Genomic DNA, 21,681 nt, shown 5'->3' on the forward strand with positions numbered 1-21,681 from the left:
AAGGTACTGAATCTGGGGGACTGGAATAGAAGCCATAAATTTAATTCAAATGCGTTTATAAAGTTAAAATGATTTTGTATCCAGGGACAGAGAGATGACGGGAAACATTTGATATTTTGGGTTGCTTTCTTTTTAAGAAGCAAAGCTCTTGATTTCTGAACTTCTCCTTTTGTGTAAAGATTAACTTCCATCCAGAAGTTAGGAAACCGCAAACGTTTGATCATTTATTTTATTAAAGTATTTTTTGTTTTTATTTCCCTTAATGCAAATGTTGCCCCATCATCGATCACAAAGTACATTCCTCCTGATTAATGTGTTTTTCTCAGATTTTAAGCTTATTAGAGGCTTTGCCTGCAGTGAGAACTAGCGCGCCATCGATCAGAGCAGATCAATCTCTTGATTGGTGTGTTTTTCACAGTGACAGAGAGGTTTAATAACGCTAACTCATTCAGTGTGTTTACACCGACACTCCCAAAGATGATAAAAGATCTCGATTGTGCTGAATGGACTACCCTAAAGTTTTTTTTCCTTCTTTTTTTTCTTTTGCCATGTACATATCCTTTCGTATGATTAGATGTTAGCATAGAAGCAACACGAAGAGATAAACAATGTGAAATATATAAGTTTTGAAAGCCCCTCCCCCTAAAAAATTTTGCTTCTGGTCAACAGTACTTTTGTGCTGAAACGCCCTTGTCAAAGACTAAGTGATCAAGTGAATAGACACTGGCCTCCTTTTTTGGGGAAGGGGGTTGGGGGGGAAGTTAAGCAAACTCCACTTATATGATTAGCTTTTCCCGCCCCAGCTGTCACTGAAGATCCTGATATGAGGTGTATTTATTTTACAACATTGATTTTCTCGAAGACGTTTAAAATGGACTGAGGCCTGTTACCAGGTTCATGCCATTTCTGACAATTGTGGATTTCTGAATGATTGCCCTTTTTTTTTTTTTTATCGTTCATGAAGAAGTCAACCAAGGTAACCTGTACAATATTGTCCGGAAACTAATGGCATCAGCTGATGTATTATTAAGGAAGAACACACGAGACAGCCTCTAAACTCAGGAAAATATGGGGAACGCTAATCCCAAGATGCATACCCAGTGGCCATCTGTATTCACTAAACACCAAAGTCAACTTCGCCATATTACTCGGTAGATGAGGAGCTGTGTAAATTATTATTATTGTATTTGGCTTTTTGGTAGACATAAATTTTACGATGCTTGGTGATAGTCTACGGGAACGTGACACCTTGTTTCAATATAACTTTGCGTTCAACGTTATAGCTCTCGTGGGGCTATAAGCAATCCTCGCGCGAAGGTATACGTACTTTGTTTGAATCTGTAAAGATCTCTGCTTCTCCAAAACCAACATTCATTATGAAAGAAAGTTGCCAGAGAAAGGAACCTTGCATGATAATTGTTTGATGCCATAAAATACAAATTTGTTCGAAGTAACAATCACCAGTTTGATACTTTCACCCCATTTGGGATTTTTGCGATGGTGGTGTTTTCGCCTTAGTTAATCATCTGGTCCCATATTGCTTGAGGAACTTTTTACCTCCGGGTGGGCACTAAACCTGATCAGCAGTACTACACCCTTCCATTACAGTCGACTAAATATTTGCTACATGATTCACTACTTACTTCAGTAGATTACAGTGGTTTTCAGAAGGAAAGTTCCCATCTCCAAGTCCTCTAAAAAATAACTGAGACATTCACCTCTTTCTTGCGCACACTTTTGTCCCCTCTTTTCCAACAATTTCGTATTTAGATTTGAGCTCTGCTCCTCTCACCACGCTGCACAACACATCTTGGGGCCTCGTTATGTATAAACATGAGTGCCTTAGCTGTCACATTGTATTTCCTTGCCTTGTGAAATCACAGCCTAAGATATCATAGAGTAAACTGTTCAGTCAACCTTCCTAGGGCTGCTTTTATACTTGTTTCAGATGTTTCTGTTCTCTTATTGACACCTGGCTGCTTTTACATTTTATTTTATCATTTTCATTGCCTATTTCAGAGGAAGACCACGTAGATTTTGTAACAATTACTCTTTGCAACCAAATGTAATACGTTTCTTCAATAATTAGTTCACAGTTCCTGAAACTTCTTTTTTTTTTAGGAAGGCCGGGTTCATTTTATGAAGAAATTAAGCCGTTTTAGAGAATGAAGCACTTGTAAACACTTTAAACGTACAAAAAGACAGGTCAAACTACTATGTGCGAGACACGACTGTCAAGTATCCAAGTAGAAATAAGGAGGTTTACTTGCAGTGGTGTTTGATGAAACTTGGTGGACATTGGGCGAATATTAAACTATTGTCTCTTTTCTGCTAAGCCTAGGTATCAAACCAACATTGATTTGTCATAGTTTAGCACAGGTGAAAGATTTTTTTTTTAAACTTTGTCTTTTAATTCTTAAGACTGAACATTTGTGCAGAATAAGTGTGTTAGGAGCCTTTGATGTTTATGTTTGAGTTTTGTTCTGGAGGATTTCCCCTTTCAAAAGCTCGGAAGTATTTTTAAGATGTCGGTGACCTATTTTCCCAACATTTATCGTAAAAGTTATTGCTTTGCACTTTTCAACCAGCATTCTGGAATCTGAAAATGACTCCAGCTTATTTTGTCTTTCCAGACTAGCATTCTTAAATTGACTCCCTTTCTCTTCTACATAATTTTTTTTATATGAATCTTTACAGAACCTTCGAGAAGGTGTCGCTATACTGCCAGTACTTCTCTGATCTTATACCGGTGTCGTTTGTGTTAGGTTTTTATGTGTCCATTGTCGTGCAAAGGTGGTGGAACCAGTATCAAACCCTTCCATGGCCAGACAGTCTGGCCCTATTTATTTCAACATCCATCCATGGACAGGTATGTTTTCTTCATTTCATTTGATTCGTTTATTTTTATTCATAATATGAAATGTGTGTTCATTTGTTCAAGTTTAAGTACTCTACATGATGGATTACAGTTTCCAACGTTTTTATACAGATTCCTTGTGGATCCAAGATTGTAGATTATTGTAACTAGGCCATCATGTGTGTAAGTGAAAGATGTATAATGACGGTGTGGACGTACCTTGATTGTTCAGCTCTTGCAGATACCTATGTGAAGATTTGTATGATAAATGTTTTTCGCAAAATACCCTATATTAAGTACACTGTTGATTGTAAAGAAATTAAATTGTGTAGAAGATAGATTGTTGATGGGAAATTAGTTTAATTTGCACATTTTGCAAATAATTTTTTAATATGTATCTGATAATTAGTATGACAAAGATGAATTAAAAGCATGATTTGATACATTTTTGTCATGTTGTTCTTTTGACAATACTTACTGTAATTTGAAAAAGTAGAGGTTGACATGTAAGATTAAATTGGTAGCTTTTTGTTAAATAGGAAATGTCCCATTTACTGTTCTGAAATGTCTTGAGATGCTAAACTAGAGTGGGGTTTTGTTCTTTTGCTCTCGTGCAGCTCTTTGAAGGACAATTCACATCTGGATGTGGTTTGAAAGGGACTGCACAAGCATATGATTTTCATGATCATCTATCAAATTTGCAATATATTTCTGTATTATAAGGAGGTTGTCACTCGATCTTATTAAATTACGTTTTATCCCTATCATGATTCCCTGGATGTTTGCTGCTGTCATATTTTTGGTGAATTTACACATAAAAATTTAGTTTTTACTGCATTTATATTCACTATTTTAAATCATAATGAGAATATTTACTTTTATGATTTTTAGATTAGACTAAATGTTACAATTAAGTAATATAAATCAACTTAATTCATTTCAATTGCTGATAGTAGACAGATATTCAGGAACACTGTATTTGAAGAAAAACATTGGTTTTGAGAATCTACTGAAAATGAATTAAATTTTTTTCCACTAGTTTTCTGTATGTCGAACATATGCTAAATCACATTATAGAATCACTTCGGTGCCAACAGACACCGAAATGTTCCTGATCTGCATTATAATGAATCTCATCAGGCTTTACCTCACAGCTGACCATAAGTTCCTACGCCAAAGGCTCTGCTCCGGCCTTTCCAATAATTTCTTTTTAAAGTTTTGTCCTGGATTGTAGCACACTTTTGCCCTTTTCCTTCTTTTCCCAAAAGGTGCGTCAGACGGGACAACTATCGAATGAAGATTTCCCATTAGAATATGAGGAAAACGTCTTCCTCTTTACTTCATGTTAGGCTGGTTGTACTTTTTTTCATATTTCAAATATTTCAAATTAACCTTGATTGTTTTTCTCCTGCTGAAGGGAAGTTCAGGGAAGGCTAGGTTTTACCTTGGTGACTACTTGGTGACTTATTTACATCCAAGATTTATAGAGTATTTTATGGAGTCTTTGGATTTACTTTTTGTTTTAAAATATGATCGTTAATAACAAGTAAGAAATACAGTATATGATTGAAAGGCGTTCATTTGTGAAGGGTGGAGTAAAGCAGCAGCAAATAAGGAGTTTACTCTTTTAAACAGTGATATATGCTGCTACTTTTGTAATGAAACTAGTTGAAGAGATTGCTAACTCAAAAGCCACTTATCAAAATTGATAAATATATATATATATATATATATATATATAAATATATATATATATATATATATATATATATATATATATATATACACAGATGTGTTGTTGATCTAATATCATTACATTTACTGTACTTGTGTTTCTTTTATAAGAATTTAGCAATAAATACTTACCTCTCTCTGCTCCTGTAGATTCCATGTTTTCCGTTTTAAGTACAGTTAATCTTTATTGAAGTAACTTCATTTTTGTATTCAAACTAAAAAAGAATAATTGTACTATGAACTGACATTCTTTGGAAAATGCCTAATGTCATTTAATGGAAACTATTAGGAATTAATTTCGTAACTTCATGTGTCTGTGTTGGCATGCTGTCACCCTACAGAGGAACTGTTAACTTTGCACTGATGTCTGCCATATGGCACATTATATTTACTGTTCACTTCATTTTATTTTTATTTTATTTTACATTAGATCATTTTATTTTATAGCATAGTTTTTATGATTTTGATCCTGAATTTCAATGTGGCCCTGAAATCTTCGTGTGTATTACTTGAATAGTCCACATCTTAAGACTGATTTTCTGGACCTTCACTATCATGTTTCCTGTCTGAAAGTACTCTTGTTCTTAGATTGACGAATAGTTCTAGTAATATTAGTTGTGTATTCTTTTTTTTTATAATACTGTAGATGTTTTACTCCTCAATAATTTTTTTTATATTGTCCTTGGAATGTATATATTTCCAAATGAGGCCATGTTTGATGTCCACCACCTAAACTGCATTATCTGAAATCCCATGAATGATGTGCATTTATTGTGTATGTATATTATATGTATAAATATATATACATATATATATATATATATATATATATATATATATATACATATATGGTATTATTTCAGTTTCAACCATTATGTGGGAAATCTTTGATTAATTGATTGATTATTTTCCCGAGTAAAATGGCACGTGATAACAAAACACTTCTTCTCAATACATTTATTGTCGCTAATGCATACTTACAGAGAAAAAAAAAGATTAAGTTTTTACCTCGAATTTTTCCTAAGTCGGGAGAGGTGTTTCCTCTACGGTAATGTTTACTTTTAATGAGCCCTCTAACTTACTTTCTTACGCAAACAAAAGCAGTTCCAGTTACTCATTATTGGCTGAGAGGTGTGACATCGTTATGACGTCATGGGTTTCATAACCAATTACGAATGACTTGAGTCGAAAAACTAAGTTTCACTAGCATTTCAGCGGAGTAATACAGTTACCTGTCTAGTGTCCACTGGTATCCTTGTTTGACTGAATACTCGAATAATGAAGCAAAAAACGGCATTTTGTCTTCCTGTACCTATGGCAGAGGTAGTGGCTGGCCCTTCTGGCATTAATTTTGACAGACCTTCGATTTCCTACCGATTGTTTGCAGTGCAATGTGGTCGTCGGGTACCTGGCCACTTCCTACTTTAAGTTGCTGTCAGGGCCAACCTTGCAACGGCTTTTCACGTTTTCCCTCAAACGCACCAGCATTTTTATCAACCAACAGTTTAAGGTAAGTTTCATTAATTTATAGAGTATATTATAATGGTGGTAGTATAACGATGTATACAGCAGTACCATCACTTTGGATTTGGTTTGATGGATGTTAGGTAGTGGCCTTAAGGGGGGGTCGCAGGGGCGGAGCCCCCCCGCTAGGCCTAGGTAGGGTACAGGGCCCTAGGTAAGGTTAGGTGGTTGTATTAGGTTCGGTAGTGCCCCGAAAATCACTGTGGCCTTAAGGGGGTCGCAGGGGGGCGGAGCCCCCCGCTAGGCCTAGGTAGGGGTACAGGGCCCCTAGGTTAGGTTAGGTGGGTTTGTTAGGTTCTGTGGTGCCCTGAAAATTACTGTGGCTTTAAGAAGGGGTCGCTGGGGGGGCCCTACCCCCCTCCCCCCGGTAGGCCTAGTTAGGGGTAATGGGGGAGGGGTGCTGGAACATTAATTATTCATTTATTGCAAATATCATTCAATGCCCCAACACCCTCCCCCCCCTTCCCCACCCAAAACCCGGTTCCCAAAGGGTGTCCCCCATAATTGGTGGGATGAACTAGGGTATACATAGTAAATCTCTAAATCGGTTGGTTTGCAGTCAAAATAAACGTTAAATTCATTGAAACCACACTATTTCTGATGCAACAAAATATATTTTTATTGCATTTTTCCAAATTTGGCTGAAACTAAAAATTTACCACATATATATATATATGTATTCATATATATATATATATACTATATATATATATCTATTATAATATATATATATAGATTTAGATATAAACAATGTTCTTAAATATATATAAGTGACACTTGCAGTGCAATCCCCATAAAGACAATGGATAGATTTTCAGTGAATCTGCTGATATATATATATATATATATATATATATATATATATATATATATATATATATATATATACCGTATATACTCGCATATTATGCGACTTTTGAAACCTAATTTTGAAGCTAATTTTAAAGGGGTCGCATCATACACGCGGTATAAAATTAGCGTGCCGTCTATGCTTTCCCAAATCGGCAGATCGCGATAGTTACTACCGGAGGAAAACAGTAGATCTTTTAAAAAGTTATGCTTTACTTGTACTTCACTATATCCAATAATATTGTATGCATTCTCATATTACTATTGTATTTTTTTTAAAATACAAAGAGCGATCGTGCGCCATTTGCATATTTTGGTTTATACAACATGTTTAACTGTTCTAGACTAACCATCAATAATTTCCAAATCAGTTGATTAAGGCACAACACCGAAGGATTTTTTACTTTTTGTTTTACTCAGTAAAAGAAACATTTGTTACTTGAACTATTTTTTTCATTTTAGGATACGCATGTAATGAAAATTTATTAAAGTAAAAAAAAAATGCATAAAATTAATAAACTAAAATCCTCCGAAGTCGTTCTCCGTGTCCGTATCAACAAATACTGCTCCGAATTCTTTGCCATCAAGGCAGTCATCATATTCGTCATCTTCCAGATCTTTGATCATTTCATCTTCATCTCCTGCATCTTCGTATAGGACATCGTCAATTCACATGTTTAACTGTTCTAGACTAACCATCTATAATTTCCAAATCAGTTGATTAAGGCACAACACCGAAGGATTTTTTACTTTTTGTTTTACTCAGTAAAAGAAACATTTGTTACTTGAACTATTTTTTTCATTTTAGGATACGCAGGTAAGTGAAAATTTATTAAAGTAAAAAAAATGCATAAAATTAATAAACTAAAATCCTCCAAAGTCGTTCTCCGTGTCCGTATCAACAAATACTGCTCCGAATTCTTTGCCATCAAGGCAGTCATCATATTCGTCATCTTCCAGATCTTTGATCATTTCATCTTCATCTCCTGCATCTTCGTACAGGACATCGTCAATTCATATGGAAGGTATAGTCTTGTCACCGTGGCAAGCTCCCTGGCGTGGCTTTTAAAGATCTGCCCTTATGCTAATTTTACAACAACAACAACTGGCCGTGTGTGACAGACCTTTGAATGTCTTTGAGACAAACCCCGAGGCTATAATTATAAGATTATAAGGGGTTTTCATTCCCAGGTACTTTAATCTCCTTCCTATTATGATTGCCCTTTCTCGGCTGTGAAGTTGATGTCTATCCATGGCTGTGAGGAATAACTTGTAAGTCGGTGTCAAAGTCACTCCACACTTCAGTCAGGCCAAAACTTTGCCATATCGCATTCAAGCAATATTCAGTCGTTGTTTCCTATTTATTATTTTCTCAGAGAGAGAGAGAGAGAGAGAGAGAGAGAGAGAGAGAGAGAGAGAGAGAGAGAGTGAGTCTGTCTGTCTGTATACGATTGTTTATTTTCTCACTCGTCAAACTTACTGTTATGCTTTATTTCATATTTCCTTGCTCACCAATTTATTCTATACCTACGATATTAAGAAATCAAGATATGTGTAGAAGGGAGAACTGCCTCCAGACTGTACTGTCAGTATGGATTTAAACGCACGTGGAACTGGTTGAAATATTCGCAACAGCACCAAAATGAGTTGCCCTGTTGATAGAAAATCTGACTCCGTTTCTTGTTATTGCATAAAAAAGCTTTATCAATCGTGAACCTACGTAATTTATTTAGAATTCTGCGCAACGGAAAATATAATATTTGATATCTGTAATGGGAGAAATGGATTTATCTCTGTTGTTGTTATAAATTTGGCAGTATGCGATCAAACACGTGGGTGGACCAAAACAGCCCAGCCAGAGAGCTCGCTCATTTTGTAAATGCTATTGTTTGGCGTGCTAGGCTTACCCGATTCATTTGGGTGTGCGCTGCAGCAGCTGCTACTGCTACTCAAATAATCGCATTTTTCTTACTAATCCCAAGAGTTGACCATGGAAAATCCCAAGATTAACCAAAAATCCCAAGATAATAAAATAATTGACATATGCCAAGCTTTGGAGTCCTAAATATTTACTCTGTCTATCAAGAAAAGATACTGATAAATTGAATTGACGGTATCTTTCCTGAGAGAGAGAGAGAGAGAGAGAGAGAGAGAGAGAGAGAGAGAGAGAGAGAGAGAGAGAGAGAGAGAGAGTATTCTTCATGTAATCAGTAAAATACACTAATAAAAACAAAAACTAGGTACTGTATGCAAAGCGCACACATCATCGTTAGCTTCCCGTGTGTTACGTGTAAACGTTCATTCTAAGAAATTCACAGAGTAGTATAACTAACACCTGATTGGCTGGTTGGTAGCCATGGAGATCTGTTATCCAATGACTGCCCTCTGCTTCTGTTCTATTTATAGACATATGCCGTGGATGACACTAGGTTTGAACGTTACCATGTTCGTGATTTTCTGACTGCTGACGGCAAAAATTACTCGATAATTTTCTTTATATAATTATTTCTTCGTGAAAACAATAATATGACGGGATCATTTTAACTATAATGTATAGTGGTATGAAAAATACCAGTGTGTCGTAGCGATGCGTCATCAATATAGTGGTATGAAAATACCACATGGTGTTGTAGCGATACGTAATCACAAGTACAAATCCTTTTCCCGGACCATCCTCAAAATTTTACGACTCTTCAACTGCAAGATCGATATGGTGATATATATTATATAGTCATACTTATTGTTGAAATTCACAAGTTGAACTGCAAAACATTATTAGATTTTGATTGTTATGTACATATATTTTTTGCGTTTTACGGAATGTTTGTTTTGAAAATAATAGCTATTAGTGAACATATGATATTCATTGTCCCACTATTTTATTATAGGTGATCTTAATTATCTCACATTCATGTAACAGTATTATATTAATATTTATTTAAATAAACTGTAATTAATAAATAACAATAATGAAAAACAAAGGAAAAAAATGTTTTTGCTGCAGTAGTGATGTTTGTTTGATTATGCATCTGACCTCGCATTTCCGAAATTGAAAAATTCCAAAAACCGAAACATCGGAATGTGTGTGTACTGCACATTTATTTTTAAACACGCACACGATGTCTACACATTTACTGTTACCCGTTGGTGAAAGACTCAAATTACAGTATTTATTTCTGAGGAGAGAAGAGAGAAGAGAGAGAGAGAAGGAGAGACCTGAGAGAGAGAGAGAGAGAGAGAGAGAGAGAGAGAGAGAGAGAGAGGACTCCAAGGCGGGTTATTTTTACAATTCTTTTATTATCTTGGGATTCTTTTTTAATCTTGAGATCTTCTATTCAATTCTCGAATTAGTAAGAAAATTACCGTAACTTCAACTAGCAGCAGCACACATCTGAACGACTTGGCCATTAGCACGCTAAAGCACCAACCTTATGAACTGACCTCGGAAAAGGAACTCGCATGATACATGAGATACATGACAAAACCACTGTTTATTGGTGAAAATTTTGGGGTCGCATGATATGCGAGATCGCACATTACTCGAGTATATACGGTATATATCTATATATCTATATATCTATATCTCTATATCTATATCTATATCTATATCTATATCTATATATATATACAGGCGGTCCCCGGGTTACGAAGGGGGTTCCGTTCTTGAGACGCGTCGTAAGCCGAAAATCGTCGTAAGCCGGAACATCGTCAAAAATCCTAAGAAAACCTTACTTTTAATGCTTTGGGTGCATTGAAAACTATGTAAACTGCATTCTTATGCCATTTTTCATTTAAAAAACTTCAAATATTCATTATTTTGCATTTTTGGTGTCATATTTCATCTCCCAGATGAGTGTTGTAGGCGTTGTAACCCTGGAACATGCGTCGTAACCCTGGAAATAACGTCTATTGACAAGCGTCGTAACCTCGGAATGTCATAAGCCGACACCGTCGTAACCCGGGGACTGCCTGTGTGTGTGTATATATATATATATATATATATATATATATATATATATATATATATATATATATATATATATATATATATATATATATATATATATATATAATATATATATTATATATATATATATATATATATATATATATATATATATATATATATATATATATATATATATATATATATATATATATATATATATATATATATATATATATATATATATATATATATATATATATATATATATATATATATATATATATATATATATATATATATATATATTATATAGAGTATATATGAGGCAGATTCACATCTATCCATTGTCTTGGGGGCATGCATCGCATCGCATGTGTCATAGAGACAATGAATGGATGTGAATCTGCCTCATATATATAGTCTATATATGCACCACATGTGTAGAGCGTCAGTGGTGTGGTCAGTATGGTGTTGACGTACCTCCTCGGTGGCCATGAGTTCGATTCTCAGTCATTCCATTGAGGTGTGGGAGATGTGTATTTCTGGTGATAGAAGTTCACTCTCGATGTGATTCGGAAATCACGTAAAGCTGTTGGTCCCATTGCTGAATAACCACTGGTTCCATGCAACGTAAAAACACCATACAAACAAACAAACAAATAAGCACCGCATGTGCCACTTATTTATATTTAAGAACATTGTTTATATCTGTTTGAAGTTGCAATTTGTAACTTGATCCACACTTGGGAGACTTACTATTTTCAATTCCTACTAAAGGAAAACAGTTAGTGTACATTACAGAAATAAAACTCGGCGTAAGAATACAGTAAGGCTTATTGTGCTTTCATTTGATTTGATAAAGCCTATTTTGAGAGACAGCCTCTTTCCAAATTATACTCTTCTACATTAACATAACCCCTCTTGGTAAAGTAACAATTTATTTACATTAAAAAAGTACAAGTTGAGAGGCAAAGTGATAAAAAAGAGAAAAACATGTAGAAATAGATAGTGCAGTATCCAGTCTTACCTAATAATAATAAATATGTGTATATTGGACAACAATCCCTTGCTGAAATTGGCTATCTTAATCAAGAAAAGAACATATCTAAAATCTCTAGACTTAGATGGTGTTAACATCAGCAACCTGGGGGGGAAGACAGGTGTTTGTAACCCTGTGGGATTACAACCCCACAAATGGTCCTTAATTGGTACTACACTGTACAAAGCCTGACTCCCAGGGAAAGCGATTGGCGGTAGAGGTCCTCCTTGAGAATTTCTTCAAATAGGAATGTGGAGGTGAAGTTCAGGTTTAAGATTTCCTCCACTGTGGCCTTATTACAGAAGTGAACAAAGACTTCACAGAAGCAACTGCTCAGTAAGAACCTAGCAAATACTGCCAGAAGTCTGTATGGTTAATGAGACGGCCTTAGATGTCCTCATCCCTGCTGATACTTGGCCCTTGAGACACAATTCAAGATTAGAGAGCACATGATAAGCAAATGTCCCAAGAGATATTTGGACAGCATAAGCAATGCATATGCAATGGTAGACACCCTTGCCTTTAATAATGTTGATAGGTGTCAGCTTTTAAAGAACTGCTTGATAGTGGTAATATGCAGAAGACAACTCCCAAACAAGACACTGATGACCCTGAAAATATAATGCTTTTACAGTGCAGTAATGCATGCAGAATGTAAAAAAAGATGAAAAAAGATGAACATGTAAAACCAACCGCAGAATATACCAAAGTAAAACAAGTTATAAACTGTACTTCAGGAATAAAACTCAAAACCTAATGATGATGAACAAAACCCAAGGCCCAGTTAAGAGGATACTACAATACATCATATGGTATACCACTTTTCCTGCCTTGTTGTATGAAACTTCTTCCACACTTAAGTGTGAATAACTAGCTTAGTGAATAAAGATCTCTCATGCCACCTCCAAGAAGGTGCTGTTTTTAACTATTTTGTGGAATGTCTTGGACAGTGACTAACTGGGAAGCAAATTAAGAAATTAATACATTATGTGCTTCAGATAACTATTATCTTTCATTTATAAGCCCACTTCGAACGTCCAGTAAAATCTTTCCCATTTCCACCCTCATAGGTTGGAACTAGAAACAATATACATATTGAAAACAATAGGTTCTAATTGAACCACAAATATGAAATTGAATGTGGGAAGAAGCTAACCAATAAGTTATAAGACAAGGTGCTGGTTTGGTTACCAGATGTGCAAGGGCTGTTAAGGGTATGAGTCTTGCAACTCTACCTCTTCAAGATCTGATTCATATGGTTATACCTTTCAGTCTTCACTGGAACACTTATTTTCCATGAACACAATTCTCTGAAATGGAACACAATCCTCTGGAATGCTTTAGGAGCAAGATACTGTGCTGGCAAAGGTCACCTTGGTCTATATCAACAATGAACCTCAGCATCATAATGTTCTAATGGCTGAACATGTACATATATGATCAGAAAGCAGCAAAATCCCTCTCTGCTTATGCTGGCAACAGACTGAATCATGCAGTGGTTATTGATGACTCACCAGGTAAACTTATGGGCTCACATTTATCATTAATGTGGTGAGTGATTTTAAATGAAACATCCAGAAGGGTATTCCTTATTTGTTAATGGAGTAGTTTGAACCTCATACTGTGCTATTATTTTGTAAAAAGACCTTCTCTAAAAAAAAATTTCATTAAACAATATATCACAATATGATAGCCATTCCTTTTTTTTTTATCTTGCAAATTGTTTTGATACTTCTGGGAGTATATACAGTATAAAAAATTTCCAAAAGGAGACATGGGAGCTATGCACAAAACAGACACCATCCTACTTACAAACTTTCATATACAAATAAACGAGATCGCAAATTAAAACTACATTCAGAGTGCTCCCCTTTGCCACCTGTAAGTACAAATTTTGTTTTTGCATGTCTTTTTTTGTACATACAGTGCTGTGTGTAAAGTATATCATATTTTAGGGATAAAAACGTGCAGTACTGTATTATTTTATATCATAATGCACTTGAATAGGTATGAAGAGTACAGAAACCAACTTACAAACAATTCAGCATACAAACAGCCATCTGGAATGTAACTCATTTGTAAGTAGGGTGGTGTCTGTAGTGTGCCTAACCCCCATGACACCTTTTGGAAATTTTTATACTTTATACGTATACTCCCAGAAGTATCAAAACAATTTGTAAGATGAAAAAATATATTTAATTAGATATATTTGCAATATATTTAAACAAAATTTTTTTAGAGATGGTCTGTTTACAAAGTAATAGCACAGTATGAGTTCCAAGTTCTCCATTAACTAATAAGGACTACCCTTCTGGATGTTCCATTTACAGTCACCACATTATTGATAAATGTGAGCTTATGAAGAAACTATAGTTTTATGAGAAAAATAATAAAATCAAATTTTTGCAAGGAAGATAGTGAATTTTCTTGAATGTGTTTCATTTTGAAATTGGCAATCACCCTTTGCAAATTAATCTGTCATGTATTTTTTCATGTCTCAGTACCTCATAGCATCCTTAATCTTATAATTGACTTATCTTATGATAAGACACAGTATGTTGCCAGAATGCCAGTAGTAATAGATTCTTTACTTTTCCTGCACTTTGCACTAGTGGATGAGTTCTCTCTGAAAAGTTTTAAGAAAGATAAATTTGTAACCATTAGTGAACTAGCGACCATAACCATCCACATATTTAGGGGATGGATCATACCATATACTGTATACTGTAACAATAATTTAAAGCTAAACATCATCTGCAGCAAGAAACATCCAGTGAATTTTGAGATTTGAGTCTCTGACAGTAGTTTTAAATTGTCTTTTGTTTTGTACACAAATAAAGAATGTGGCTATATTACAGTGCTTGTTACAGTTGGCCCCTTTGATTCTATATCTTGTATGTATTCCTACATTCAGCAGTACTGCATTGCAATATTAGTTGTGTAACATAGTTTTATGTAACTGTAAAGGTTCTTTAACTAGCCCTTAGAATTTAGTAATTATGGGGGTCCCTTCCAAAGGTAGTTTAATCTTTGTTAAATAAGTATTAAGTATTTATAGATTACATATTCTGTTCTCATGCAAATCCTTATTGTACTTAAGCATTTACTGCTGGTCCATACTGATGGTGTATATCTAATTTGATATACATAACTGAAAGGTTCAAGAGTGGTTAGCAGATTAAAGATAGGGCAGGATAAATTGATACAGTTAAAACCCTTTGTTAACCTGGATATACTGCCTCTTTCATTCTTGGCTCCTTTCAAAATTGTGTACTACTAATTGTACATCACCCTTTAGCAAATTACATGCATTTTTACCTTTTTCTTTCATGCCATTTAAATATGGTGGTGTTTCTTTTCTTTTATGATGTACATACTTAGTAAAGAATGAAATATTCATTGAACAATATTTCCTGCATCCTGCCCCTTATGGAATATGGAGACAGTAGTAAATACTGTACTTTATTGGTATGATTCAGTTATTTTTTGCTTTTGACTCTGGGATTAGTTGACGTAAATATCATACAAGTCATTCCAGGTGTGATATTTTAATGTCTTTCTTTTATATAAGTTTAGTCCTCTGAAAACAGAAGATTTGACATATATTCATTGTGAACTCTATTGCAGTTGAGTGTGTTTACACTGAAGGAATCATTTAAAAGCTGCAAAAGTCAAAATAGATGAGTTAGGCTAAAAAATGTCATGGTAACCTTGTAGGATTTGTCTGTATGGTGGTCGTAACTTCAAGTCCTGTTCATCTTAGACTGTTATTGTAGATTTCACTGACAAACACAACATTACTGTCCCTTTGAGAGGGGACTGGGGCTTTTGGGGAGCCTAGAAATTTACCTGGCGAATCATCAATAACCACTGCATGATTCTATATATTGCCAGCATAAGTGGAGAGGGATTTTGGTGCTTTCTGATCACATGTGTACATGTTCAGCTGATAGTACATTATGAGCTCGTGTAGGCCCGTCCCTTGCCAGTTACTCATGGGTGACTAATAAACCTGTAAATGTTGTTGATACTTTGGTGTTGGTGACATACACCAGTGCCAATACTGTTTTAATTTCAAGTTGAGGCTGGGATTTGTCTTCATTTCACCATTTCACAGTTTTCACTCCAATGATGTAGTTAGAGAGATGCTGTGTATAGGAACTTTTGAAGGCAGTCATTTCATGGTTTTTCAGTTGTCAGAGTGGTGTTTTGGACCAGTGACTATAGCTGAGGTCACTGTGACCAGTCAGCTATTTTAAACATTCACAATAGTGCAATTACATGATCTGATGTTATTGTCATTTGATTATTTAACAAACAAGAGGCACCAGGTTATTCTTTAGTGGGAGTATTGTGATAATTTTTACTAATGTCATCTCAGGACTCTCTACAGTCCCTCTTATCTATAAATTTTCCTTTGGTAAACTGGAGTACCTGTGCCTGCATTTGAGACTGCTGGGTTATCTCAGGTTCTTTATTTGGTTAGTCTATAATTAGTTGTCTTGCTCTCATTCATGACTACTGGACTAGTATGTGCAAGTGAGGAATGCCATAGCTTCCTTACCATGGCCTTTCACATTTCTCTTGTTTGAGGTTAGTGCTTTCCTTCCCTTATTTTAAGTTTCAATATCAGTTACTATTTATTCATACAATTATTAAGTATTATGTAAGTATGATACTTATAAATATTTAGCTTTATTATCACCATACATAACATATGTTAAACTTTGTTAATAATTATAGTGTATGTTCATTTATATCTGTACTCCTTTTTTCATTGCAATTTTCTTTTCACTTGCAAGCCCATTAGAGCCAGAAGTGAGAGAATTAGTGGGTCTTCTGTCCAACTATTGTCTTTATCAGTATATGGTGGTGATCATATCATAAGCCTTATTCCCATCCCAGTCACCGGTAAACTAGAGTAATACAGTACACAATAAAAGGGATTTTGACTTAGGAAAAATCTATTTCTGGGCTAGGAAGATTTGCAGGTTTTTAGACTCCACAGTAGACATGGTTGAAATTAATAAATTCCTGGATTGTGGCAATGGACTAAGAAGCAAATGGTCTAATAACCACTCCGTACACTCAAAGGCTTCTTTGAAGGAAACATTTCTGAGGAAATTTAATGATGTTCTCACCTTTCAGATGTCAAGCAACTTGGGAAAGGAGTGAGGGGGTGCCTTTTTAATGAGGGCCACTCAAATAATTCTCAGCCCATAAGAAAGAGTGGTTTGCTTGTGTTAAGGTGTAGGTAAATTAGGACCATCTGGGATGTTTGCCGTGACATCTCGGAAAACTTCAGTGCTTAAACCAGGCATGACATATTATATGGAATACAGAGTCCCTTTATCAGAAAAGGGGATTTTACCTGTAAAAAGGTCCTCAGTCTGGCCCAGGAATGATAGGCCAGGTGAACAACAGTAAATGACAACTAGGTGTATGAGTGGTGAAATATCCTTGTCTAAGAGAGCCCAGCACGCCAATCAAAGTTCCTGATGCCAAAGCAATCAAGAAGACTGCCTTTTGCAGCATGAGTTGTGGTTGTATGCATTAGGCCAACGAATTGAGGAAATGACAGGAGTCTAAGAACCTTATTCAGGGACCAGGTAATTGGAAACCTTGCAGGAGCTGACCTTTGCAGTGTAAAAGACTGGAGAATGGAATTAACAATTTCTATATTAGAATAAATTCCGAAAACCATTGTTGAAATAGCAAGGCACTTGACCTCAAAAGTTAATAAATAGATTGCAACTGGGCTCTCAGTTTGGAGGTAATCTAACCACTTTTCTGTATGGACTGTTATGTTGGATAGATGAAGTCCATAGTATTTGCACTAAGTACCAAGCAATGTCAGGCAAATAATCTTCATGGTATACTAGATTTAAAATAACATGTGAAGGTCATGGCCCAGAAAGGAATATGTAGAGACGACTTCCTCTCCTCCTGTCTGGGATAGAACAATGGATGGCAGTGAAATCTATTCTTTCTCCTGTTGTTGAAGAAATTGGGAAGCAATGACTGTTTGGCTATTTCAGGGCTACTAGGCAAGAAGTTCTGTTCCATTTAAAGCTAGTAGATTGTTCAAAGCTTTGGAAATCTGGGACAGTGAAGGAAAGTTATATCATCCTTCATTTGTTCCAGTCTTATAGGGATGCATCTCTTGCTGTTGCTTGAATGTCCACGCTCAGAGACATACACTGGAAGTGGATGGTCCTTGCATGTGGCAAACCAGTTCACCTCTAGATTGTGGAAAAATGTTAGTGATTTCTGACTTGAAAGGAGCTCAGCATGAGCCTAACCCCTTGATAAAGACATTGCAGACGTGGAAGATTAATTCTGTTGTCAGGTGATTTGTGAAAAGACTGATTCCTTGTATGTATATATGTATTTCATTCCGTTGCATCACTCCTTAAGTTACAGCACTAGCATAGTTTTTTCTTTACTGTCAAAAGAATTATTTAATTTGGTCACGAGAGAGAGCTCTTCAGCGCTATGTAATAAGGGGTAAATGAATTTGTTCTTTCATGCTCATCTTTGGTTGATGCTTTAGATATTGATCATGCACAATGCTGACCCTCTGAATGGGAGAATTAGCTACAAAACTTACATTTCATTATTTTATTAAGGCCATGTCTTGCTACAGGCTTATGCCTTTTAACTTTTAGTTGTTGCACTTGCAGTACAAGCCTATTTCAAGCATAACTTAGTTGTGAGCCTGGCAATGTGAGGTCCTTTACTCTTGAGGCATTGCCTCATAGATAGCTTGTTCCCTTGTACCTTTGTGCTGTGGCAACATTTAAGAGTTTCCATAGTTGCAATAAAAGGTAGAGGAGTTTATGGAGGTGCAAGAACTTCTTTACATATCAAATTACTTTACAAGCAAGTGGCACAGTTCTGCCGAATCATTTTCTACCAAAACTTCCTTTTGAAGTCATCTTTGCTGTAGTATCAAATACTATTGTGGACGTGTTCTCATTTGTTGTACCTAATGGCTTCTCATTTATAGCAAAAAGTATTTAGTGTTTAAAAGTTATTTATTGTTTTTGTGTTCAAACTGTAGGTTGATATTTTGTGAGGCTTAAATAAGGCAAATAGAGTAGGTTTTTGGAATGATCCCAAATTTAGGTCTGCCACCAAGCAAGTGTTACTTGAAATGGTTGCGAATAACCCCAGCTATAACTTTTATGGTATGGTTAAAATGAATGGACCTGGCAGTTAATGACTTTAGTAAAATAAGGAATTTAGGTCTCCTTTTTTCAAATTTTATGACTTGGTTGCTCGCTTGTTTGTAAATTAAAATATTTATTGTGTCAGTTGGTATTATAGAAGAAAAACTGTAATGTAGTTTTTGCATGAATGAGAAATGATCGAAATTTTCTTTTTTCAGGGAGCTAATTCATATATGGTAAATAGTATAGTTTAGAGAAATATAATTTTTAAGATCCATTGCATGGCATGGCATAGAGCAATATTCATCTTTGAGCATCAGAAGTTTCATTACTATACAGTACTGTATTGCACTATGTCATTTTAGTCTATTTTTTTTTACTTGAATGTTGTGGAGTATTCTTTAAAACAGAACTGTTTTGCAGTTCTCACATACTATAAAATACTACACAATTTTTTTATGATGATAATCACTGTTTACTTTGTATATACTATATATATATTAAATCATTCCATTAAAACTAGCAAAACTTGTCTTTAAAATATGTTGTGCTGAAAATTGCTAAGAAGTCTTGTAAAACCTTATTCGTTTGTGGAATGATCACCTTCACACCTTCCTCTTGGTTTGCCAGGGAATGTTCAGGGGTAGCTTTAATGAGCTGGTATAATTTTATTCATGGATGAGAGAGGTATAACCTTGGTCATGCAGTATGATATTTTATAGGTGTGCTTATCCCGAAATTAATAGCTGCATAAAGTTTGATTGTGATCAAAGAAAGTACTAAGTGGACAGTGAAAATATTTGCTGATTGAAGAAGTAAAAGTTGTTCTTTGTCATTAAAATGTTTGCTTGCAACTTTTGTTGCGGACGATTTTTAAAAGATTATTTTTAGTCCCTGTGTTGGACCATTTTAGCTGCTATTTTTATCATCATAAGTCACTGTGTCATCACTATCATCATCATCATCATCATAATCATCATAGCCAACATACGTATATAGTATGTGTATACTAAGTTCGTAATGGTTAATACAGTTCTTTTGTTAATATAGCTATACAGTATACAAATAGATGGTGAGAGATTTTGAAAGCCTCTGAAAACAATAATTTTCAAGAGTTAGAGAGGTGAAATGAAGGGGAAGAATGATCATAAGGTTTTATTTCAGATATTATACATTACCTGAAGAAGAGCAAAGCTGTTTGTATACTTTTGCATATAGGTTAGTAGTTTCACCCTGCGTTAGATTTATGTAAGGATTTTTAGGGATTTTGGGGAGGTGGAGGCAGTGGAGGGGCTGGTGATATAGATAAAATCTGTAGATACAAAGAAAGCTTTAAGTAAAATAAAGATTGGGAAATCACTTGGTCCACCAGAGGTTTGAGTTGAAATGTTGAAGGTACTTGGTGTAGGAGGGAAAAATTATGTTTTATGGTGTTTTAGGCATTTCCACAAAGTAAATTTTTTGGCACGTATCGTGATCAAATACAGTAGTACCTCGAGATACGAAATTAATCCGTTCCGAGGCGGCCTTCTTATAATGAGTTTTTCGTATCTTGGAACACATTTTACATGTAAAATGGCTAATCCGTTCCAAGCCCTCCAAAACACCCCATTAAATTTCATGATAAAGCTAAATTGACCTTATAAACAATGAAATACTACAACAATTTGGACCATTCAATTCCTAAATTAAGAATAAAAATCCAAACATGTAAATAAAGTGTATATTAATGTACAAGAAATATTATTACTGTAACGTAAAATGTCGAAGCTTACCTTTCGAGTGAGGCTATCTCCGAAAGTGGCGGCAGAGGAGGAGGAGGAGGACAAACGGCAGATAGGTACACTTAACTTTACGAAACACATAAAAAAATGTCAAAAAACAAACTAAACTTTACAAAACACATTAACAAAACTGTAACACTTAACTTTACAAAAAACTTAAAATAAAATTTATTTTGTCTTTTTTTGATTTTTACATTTCGTTTTACTTTTTTATAGTTTACGTAATTTCAATTTCTTCACCACCGAATGGATGCCAGTCCGTTTACGGAATTTTTCGAACCACCCATGAGAAGCCTTGAACTCTGGGGTTGCCGTTGATGTCCCCTCTCCGCCGTCGTCTTTGGCTTGGGCAATCAAATCGCCGAAAATAGCGCTGGCCTTCTGGCAGATTGCCGTCTCGGTTATCGTATCGCCATCGATTTCTTTGTCCTAGATCCATACAAGAAGCAGCCTTTCCATTTCATTATGCACATGACTCCTCTTGTTGGACAAAATAGTGACGCCCTTGGAAGGTGTAGCTGCTTTGATGGCTTCCTTCTGCTTAAGGATGGTGCCTATCGTCGACGGATTTTGGCCGTATTCCTTAGCGATCACACTCAACCGCAAGCCAGCTTCATACTTTATTATCATCTCCATTTTCGTCTCCATAGGAAGCATTCTCTTCTTTCTGTGAACTTCAGCAACTTTCTTGGGACCCATGACTCTATGCACTGTACGTAATTAAGTTACGTTCTCACAACACGATAAAGTAGCACAACACGATAATATGTACG

General features: G+C 35.3%; 1 protein-coding gene across 1 annotated transcript in view; it reads left to right on the forward strand.

Moving 5' to 3' along the window:
- Positions 1-21,681, forward strand: part of LOC135224900 (uncharacterized) — a 315,424-nt gene that overhangs the window by 139,757 nt on the left and 153,986 nt on the right. The window contains 1 exon segment of the mRNA XM_064264224.1: positions 2,698-2,869. Coding sequence (XP_064120294.1) covers positions 2,698-2,869 — 172 coding nt within the window.

The sequence above is a fragment of the Macrobrachium nipponense genome, chromosome 12 (genome assembly GCF_015104395.2).
Source record: "Macrobrachium nipponense isolate FS-2020 chromosome 12, ASM1510439v2, whole genome shotgun sequence".
Classification (NCBI taxonomy): Eukaryota; Metazoa; Arthropoda; class Malacostraca; order Decapoda; family Palaemonidae; genus Macrobrachium; species Macrobrachium nipponense.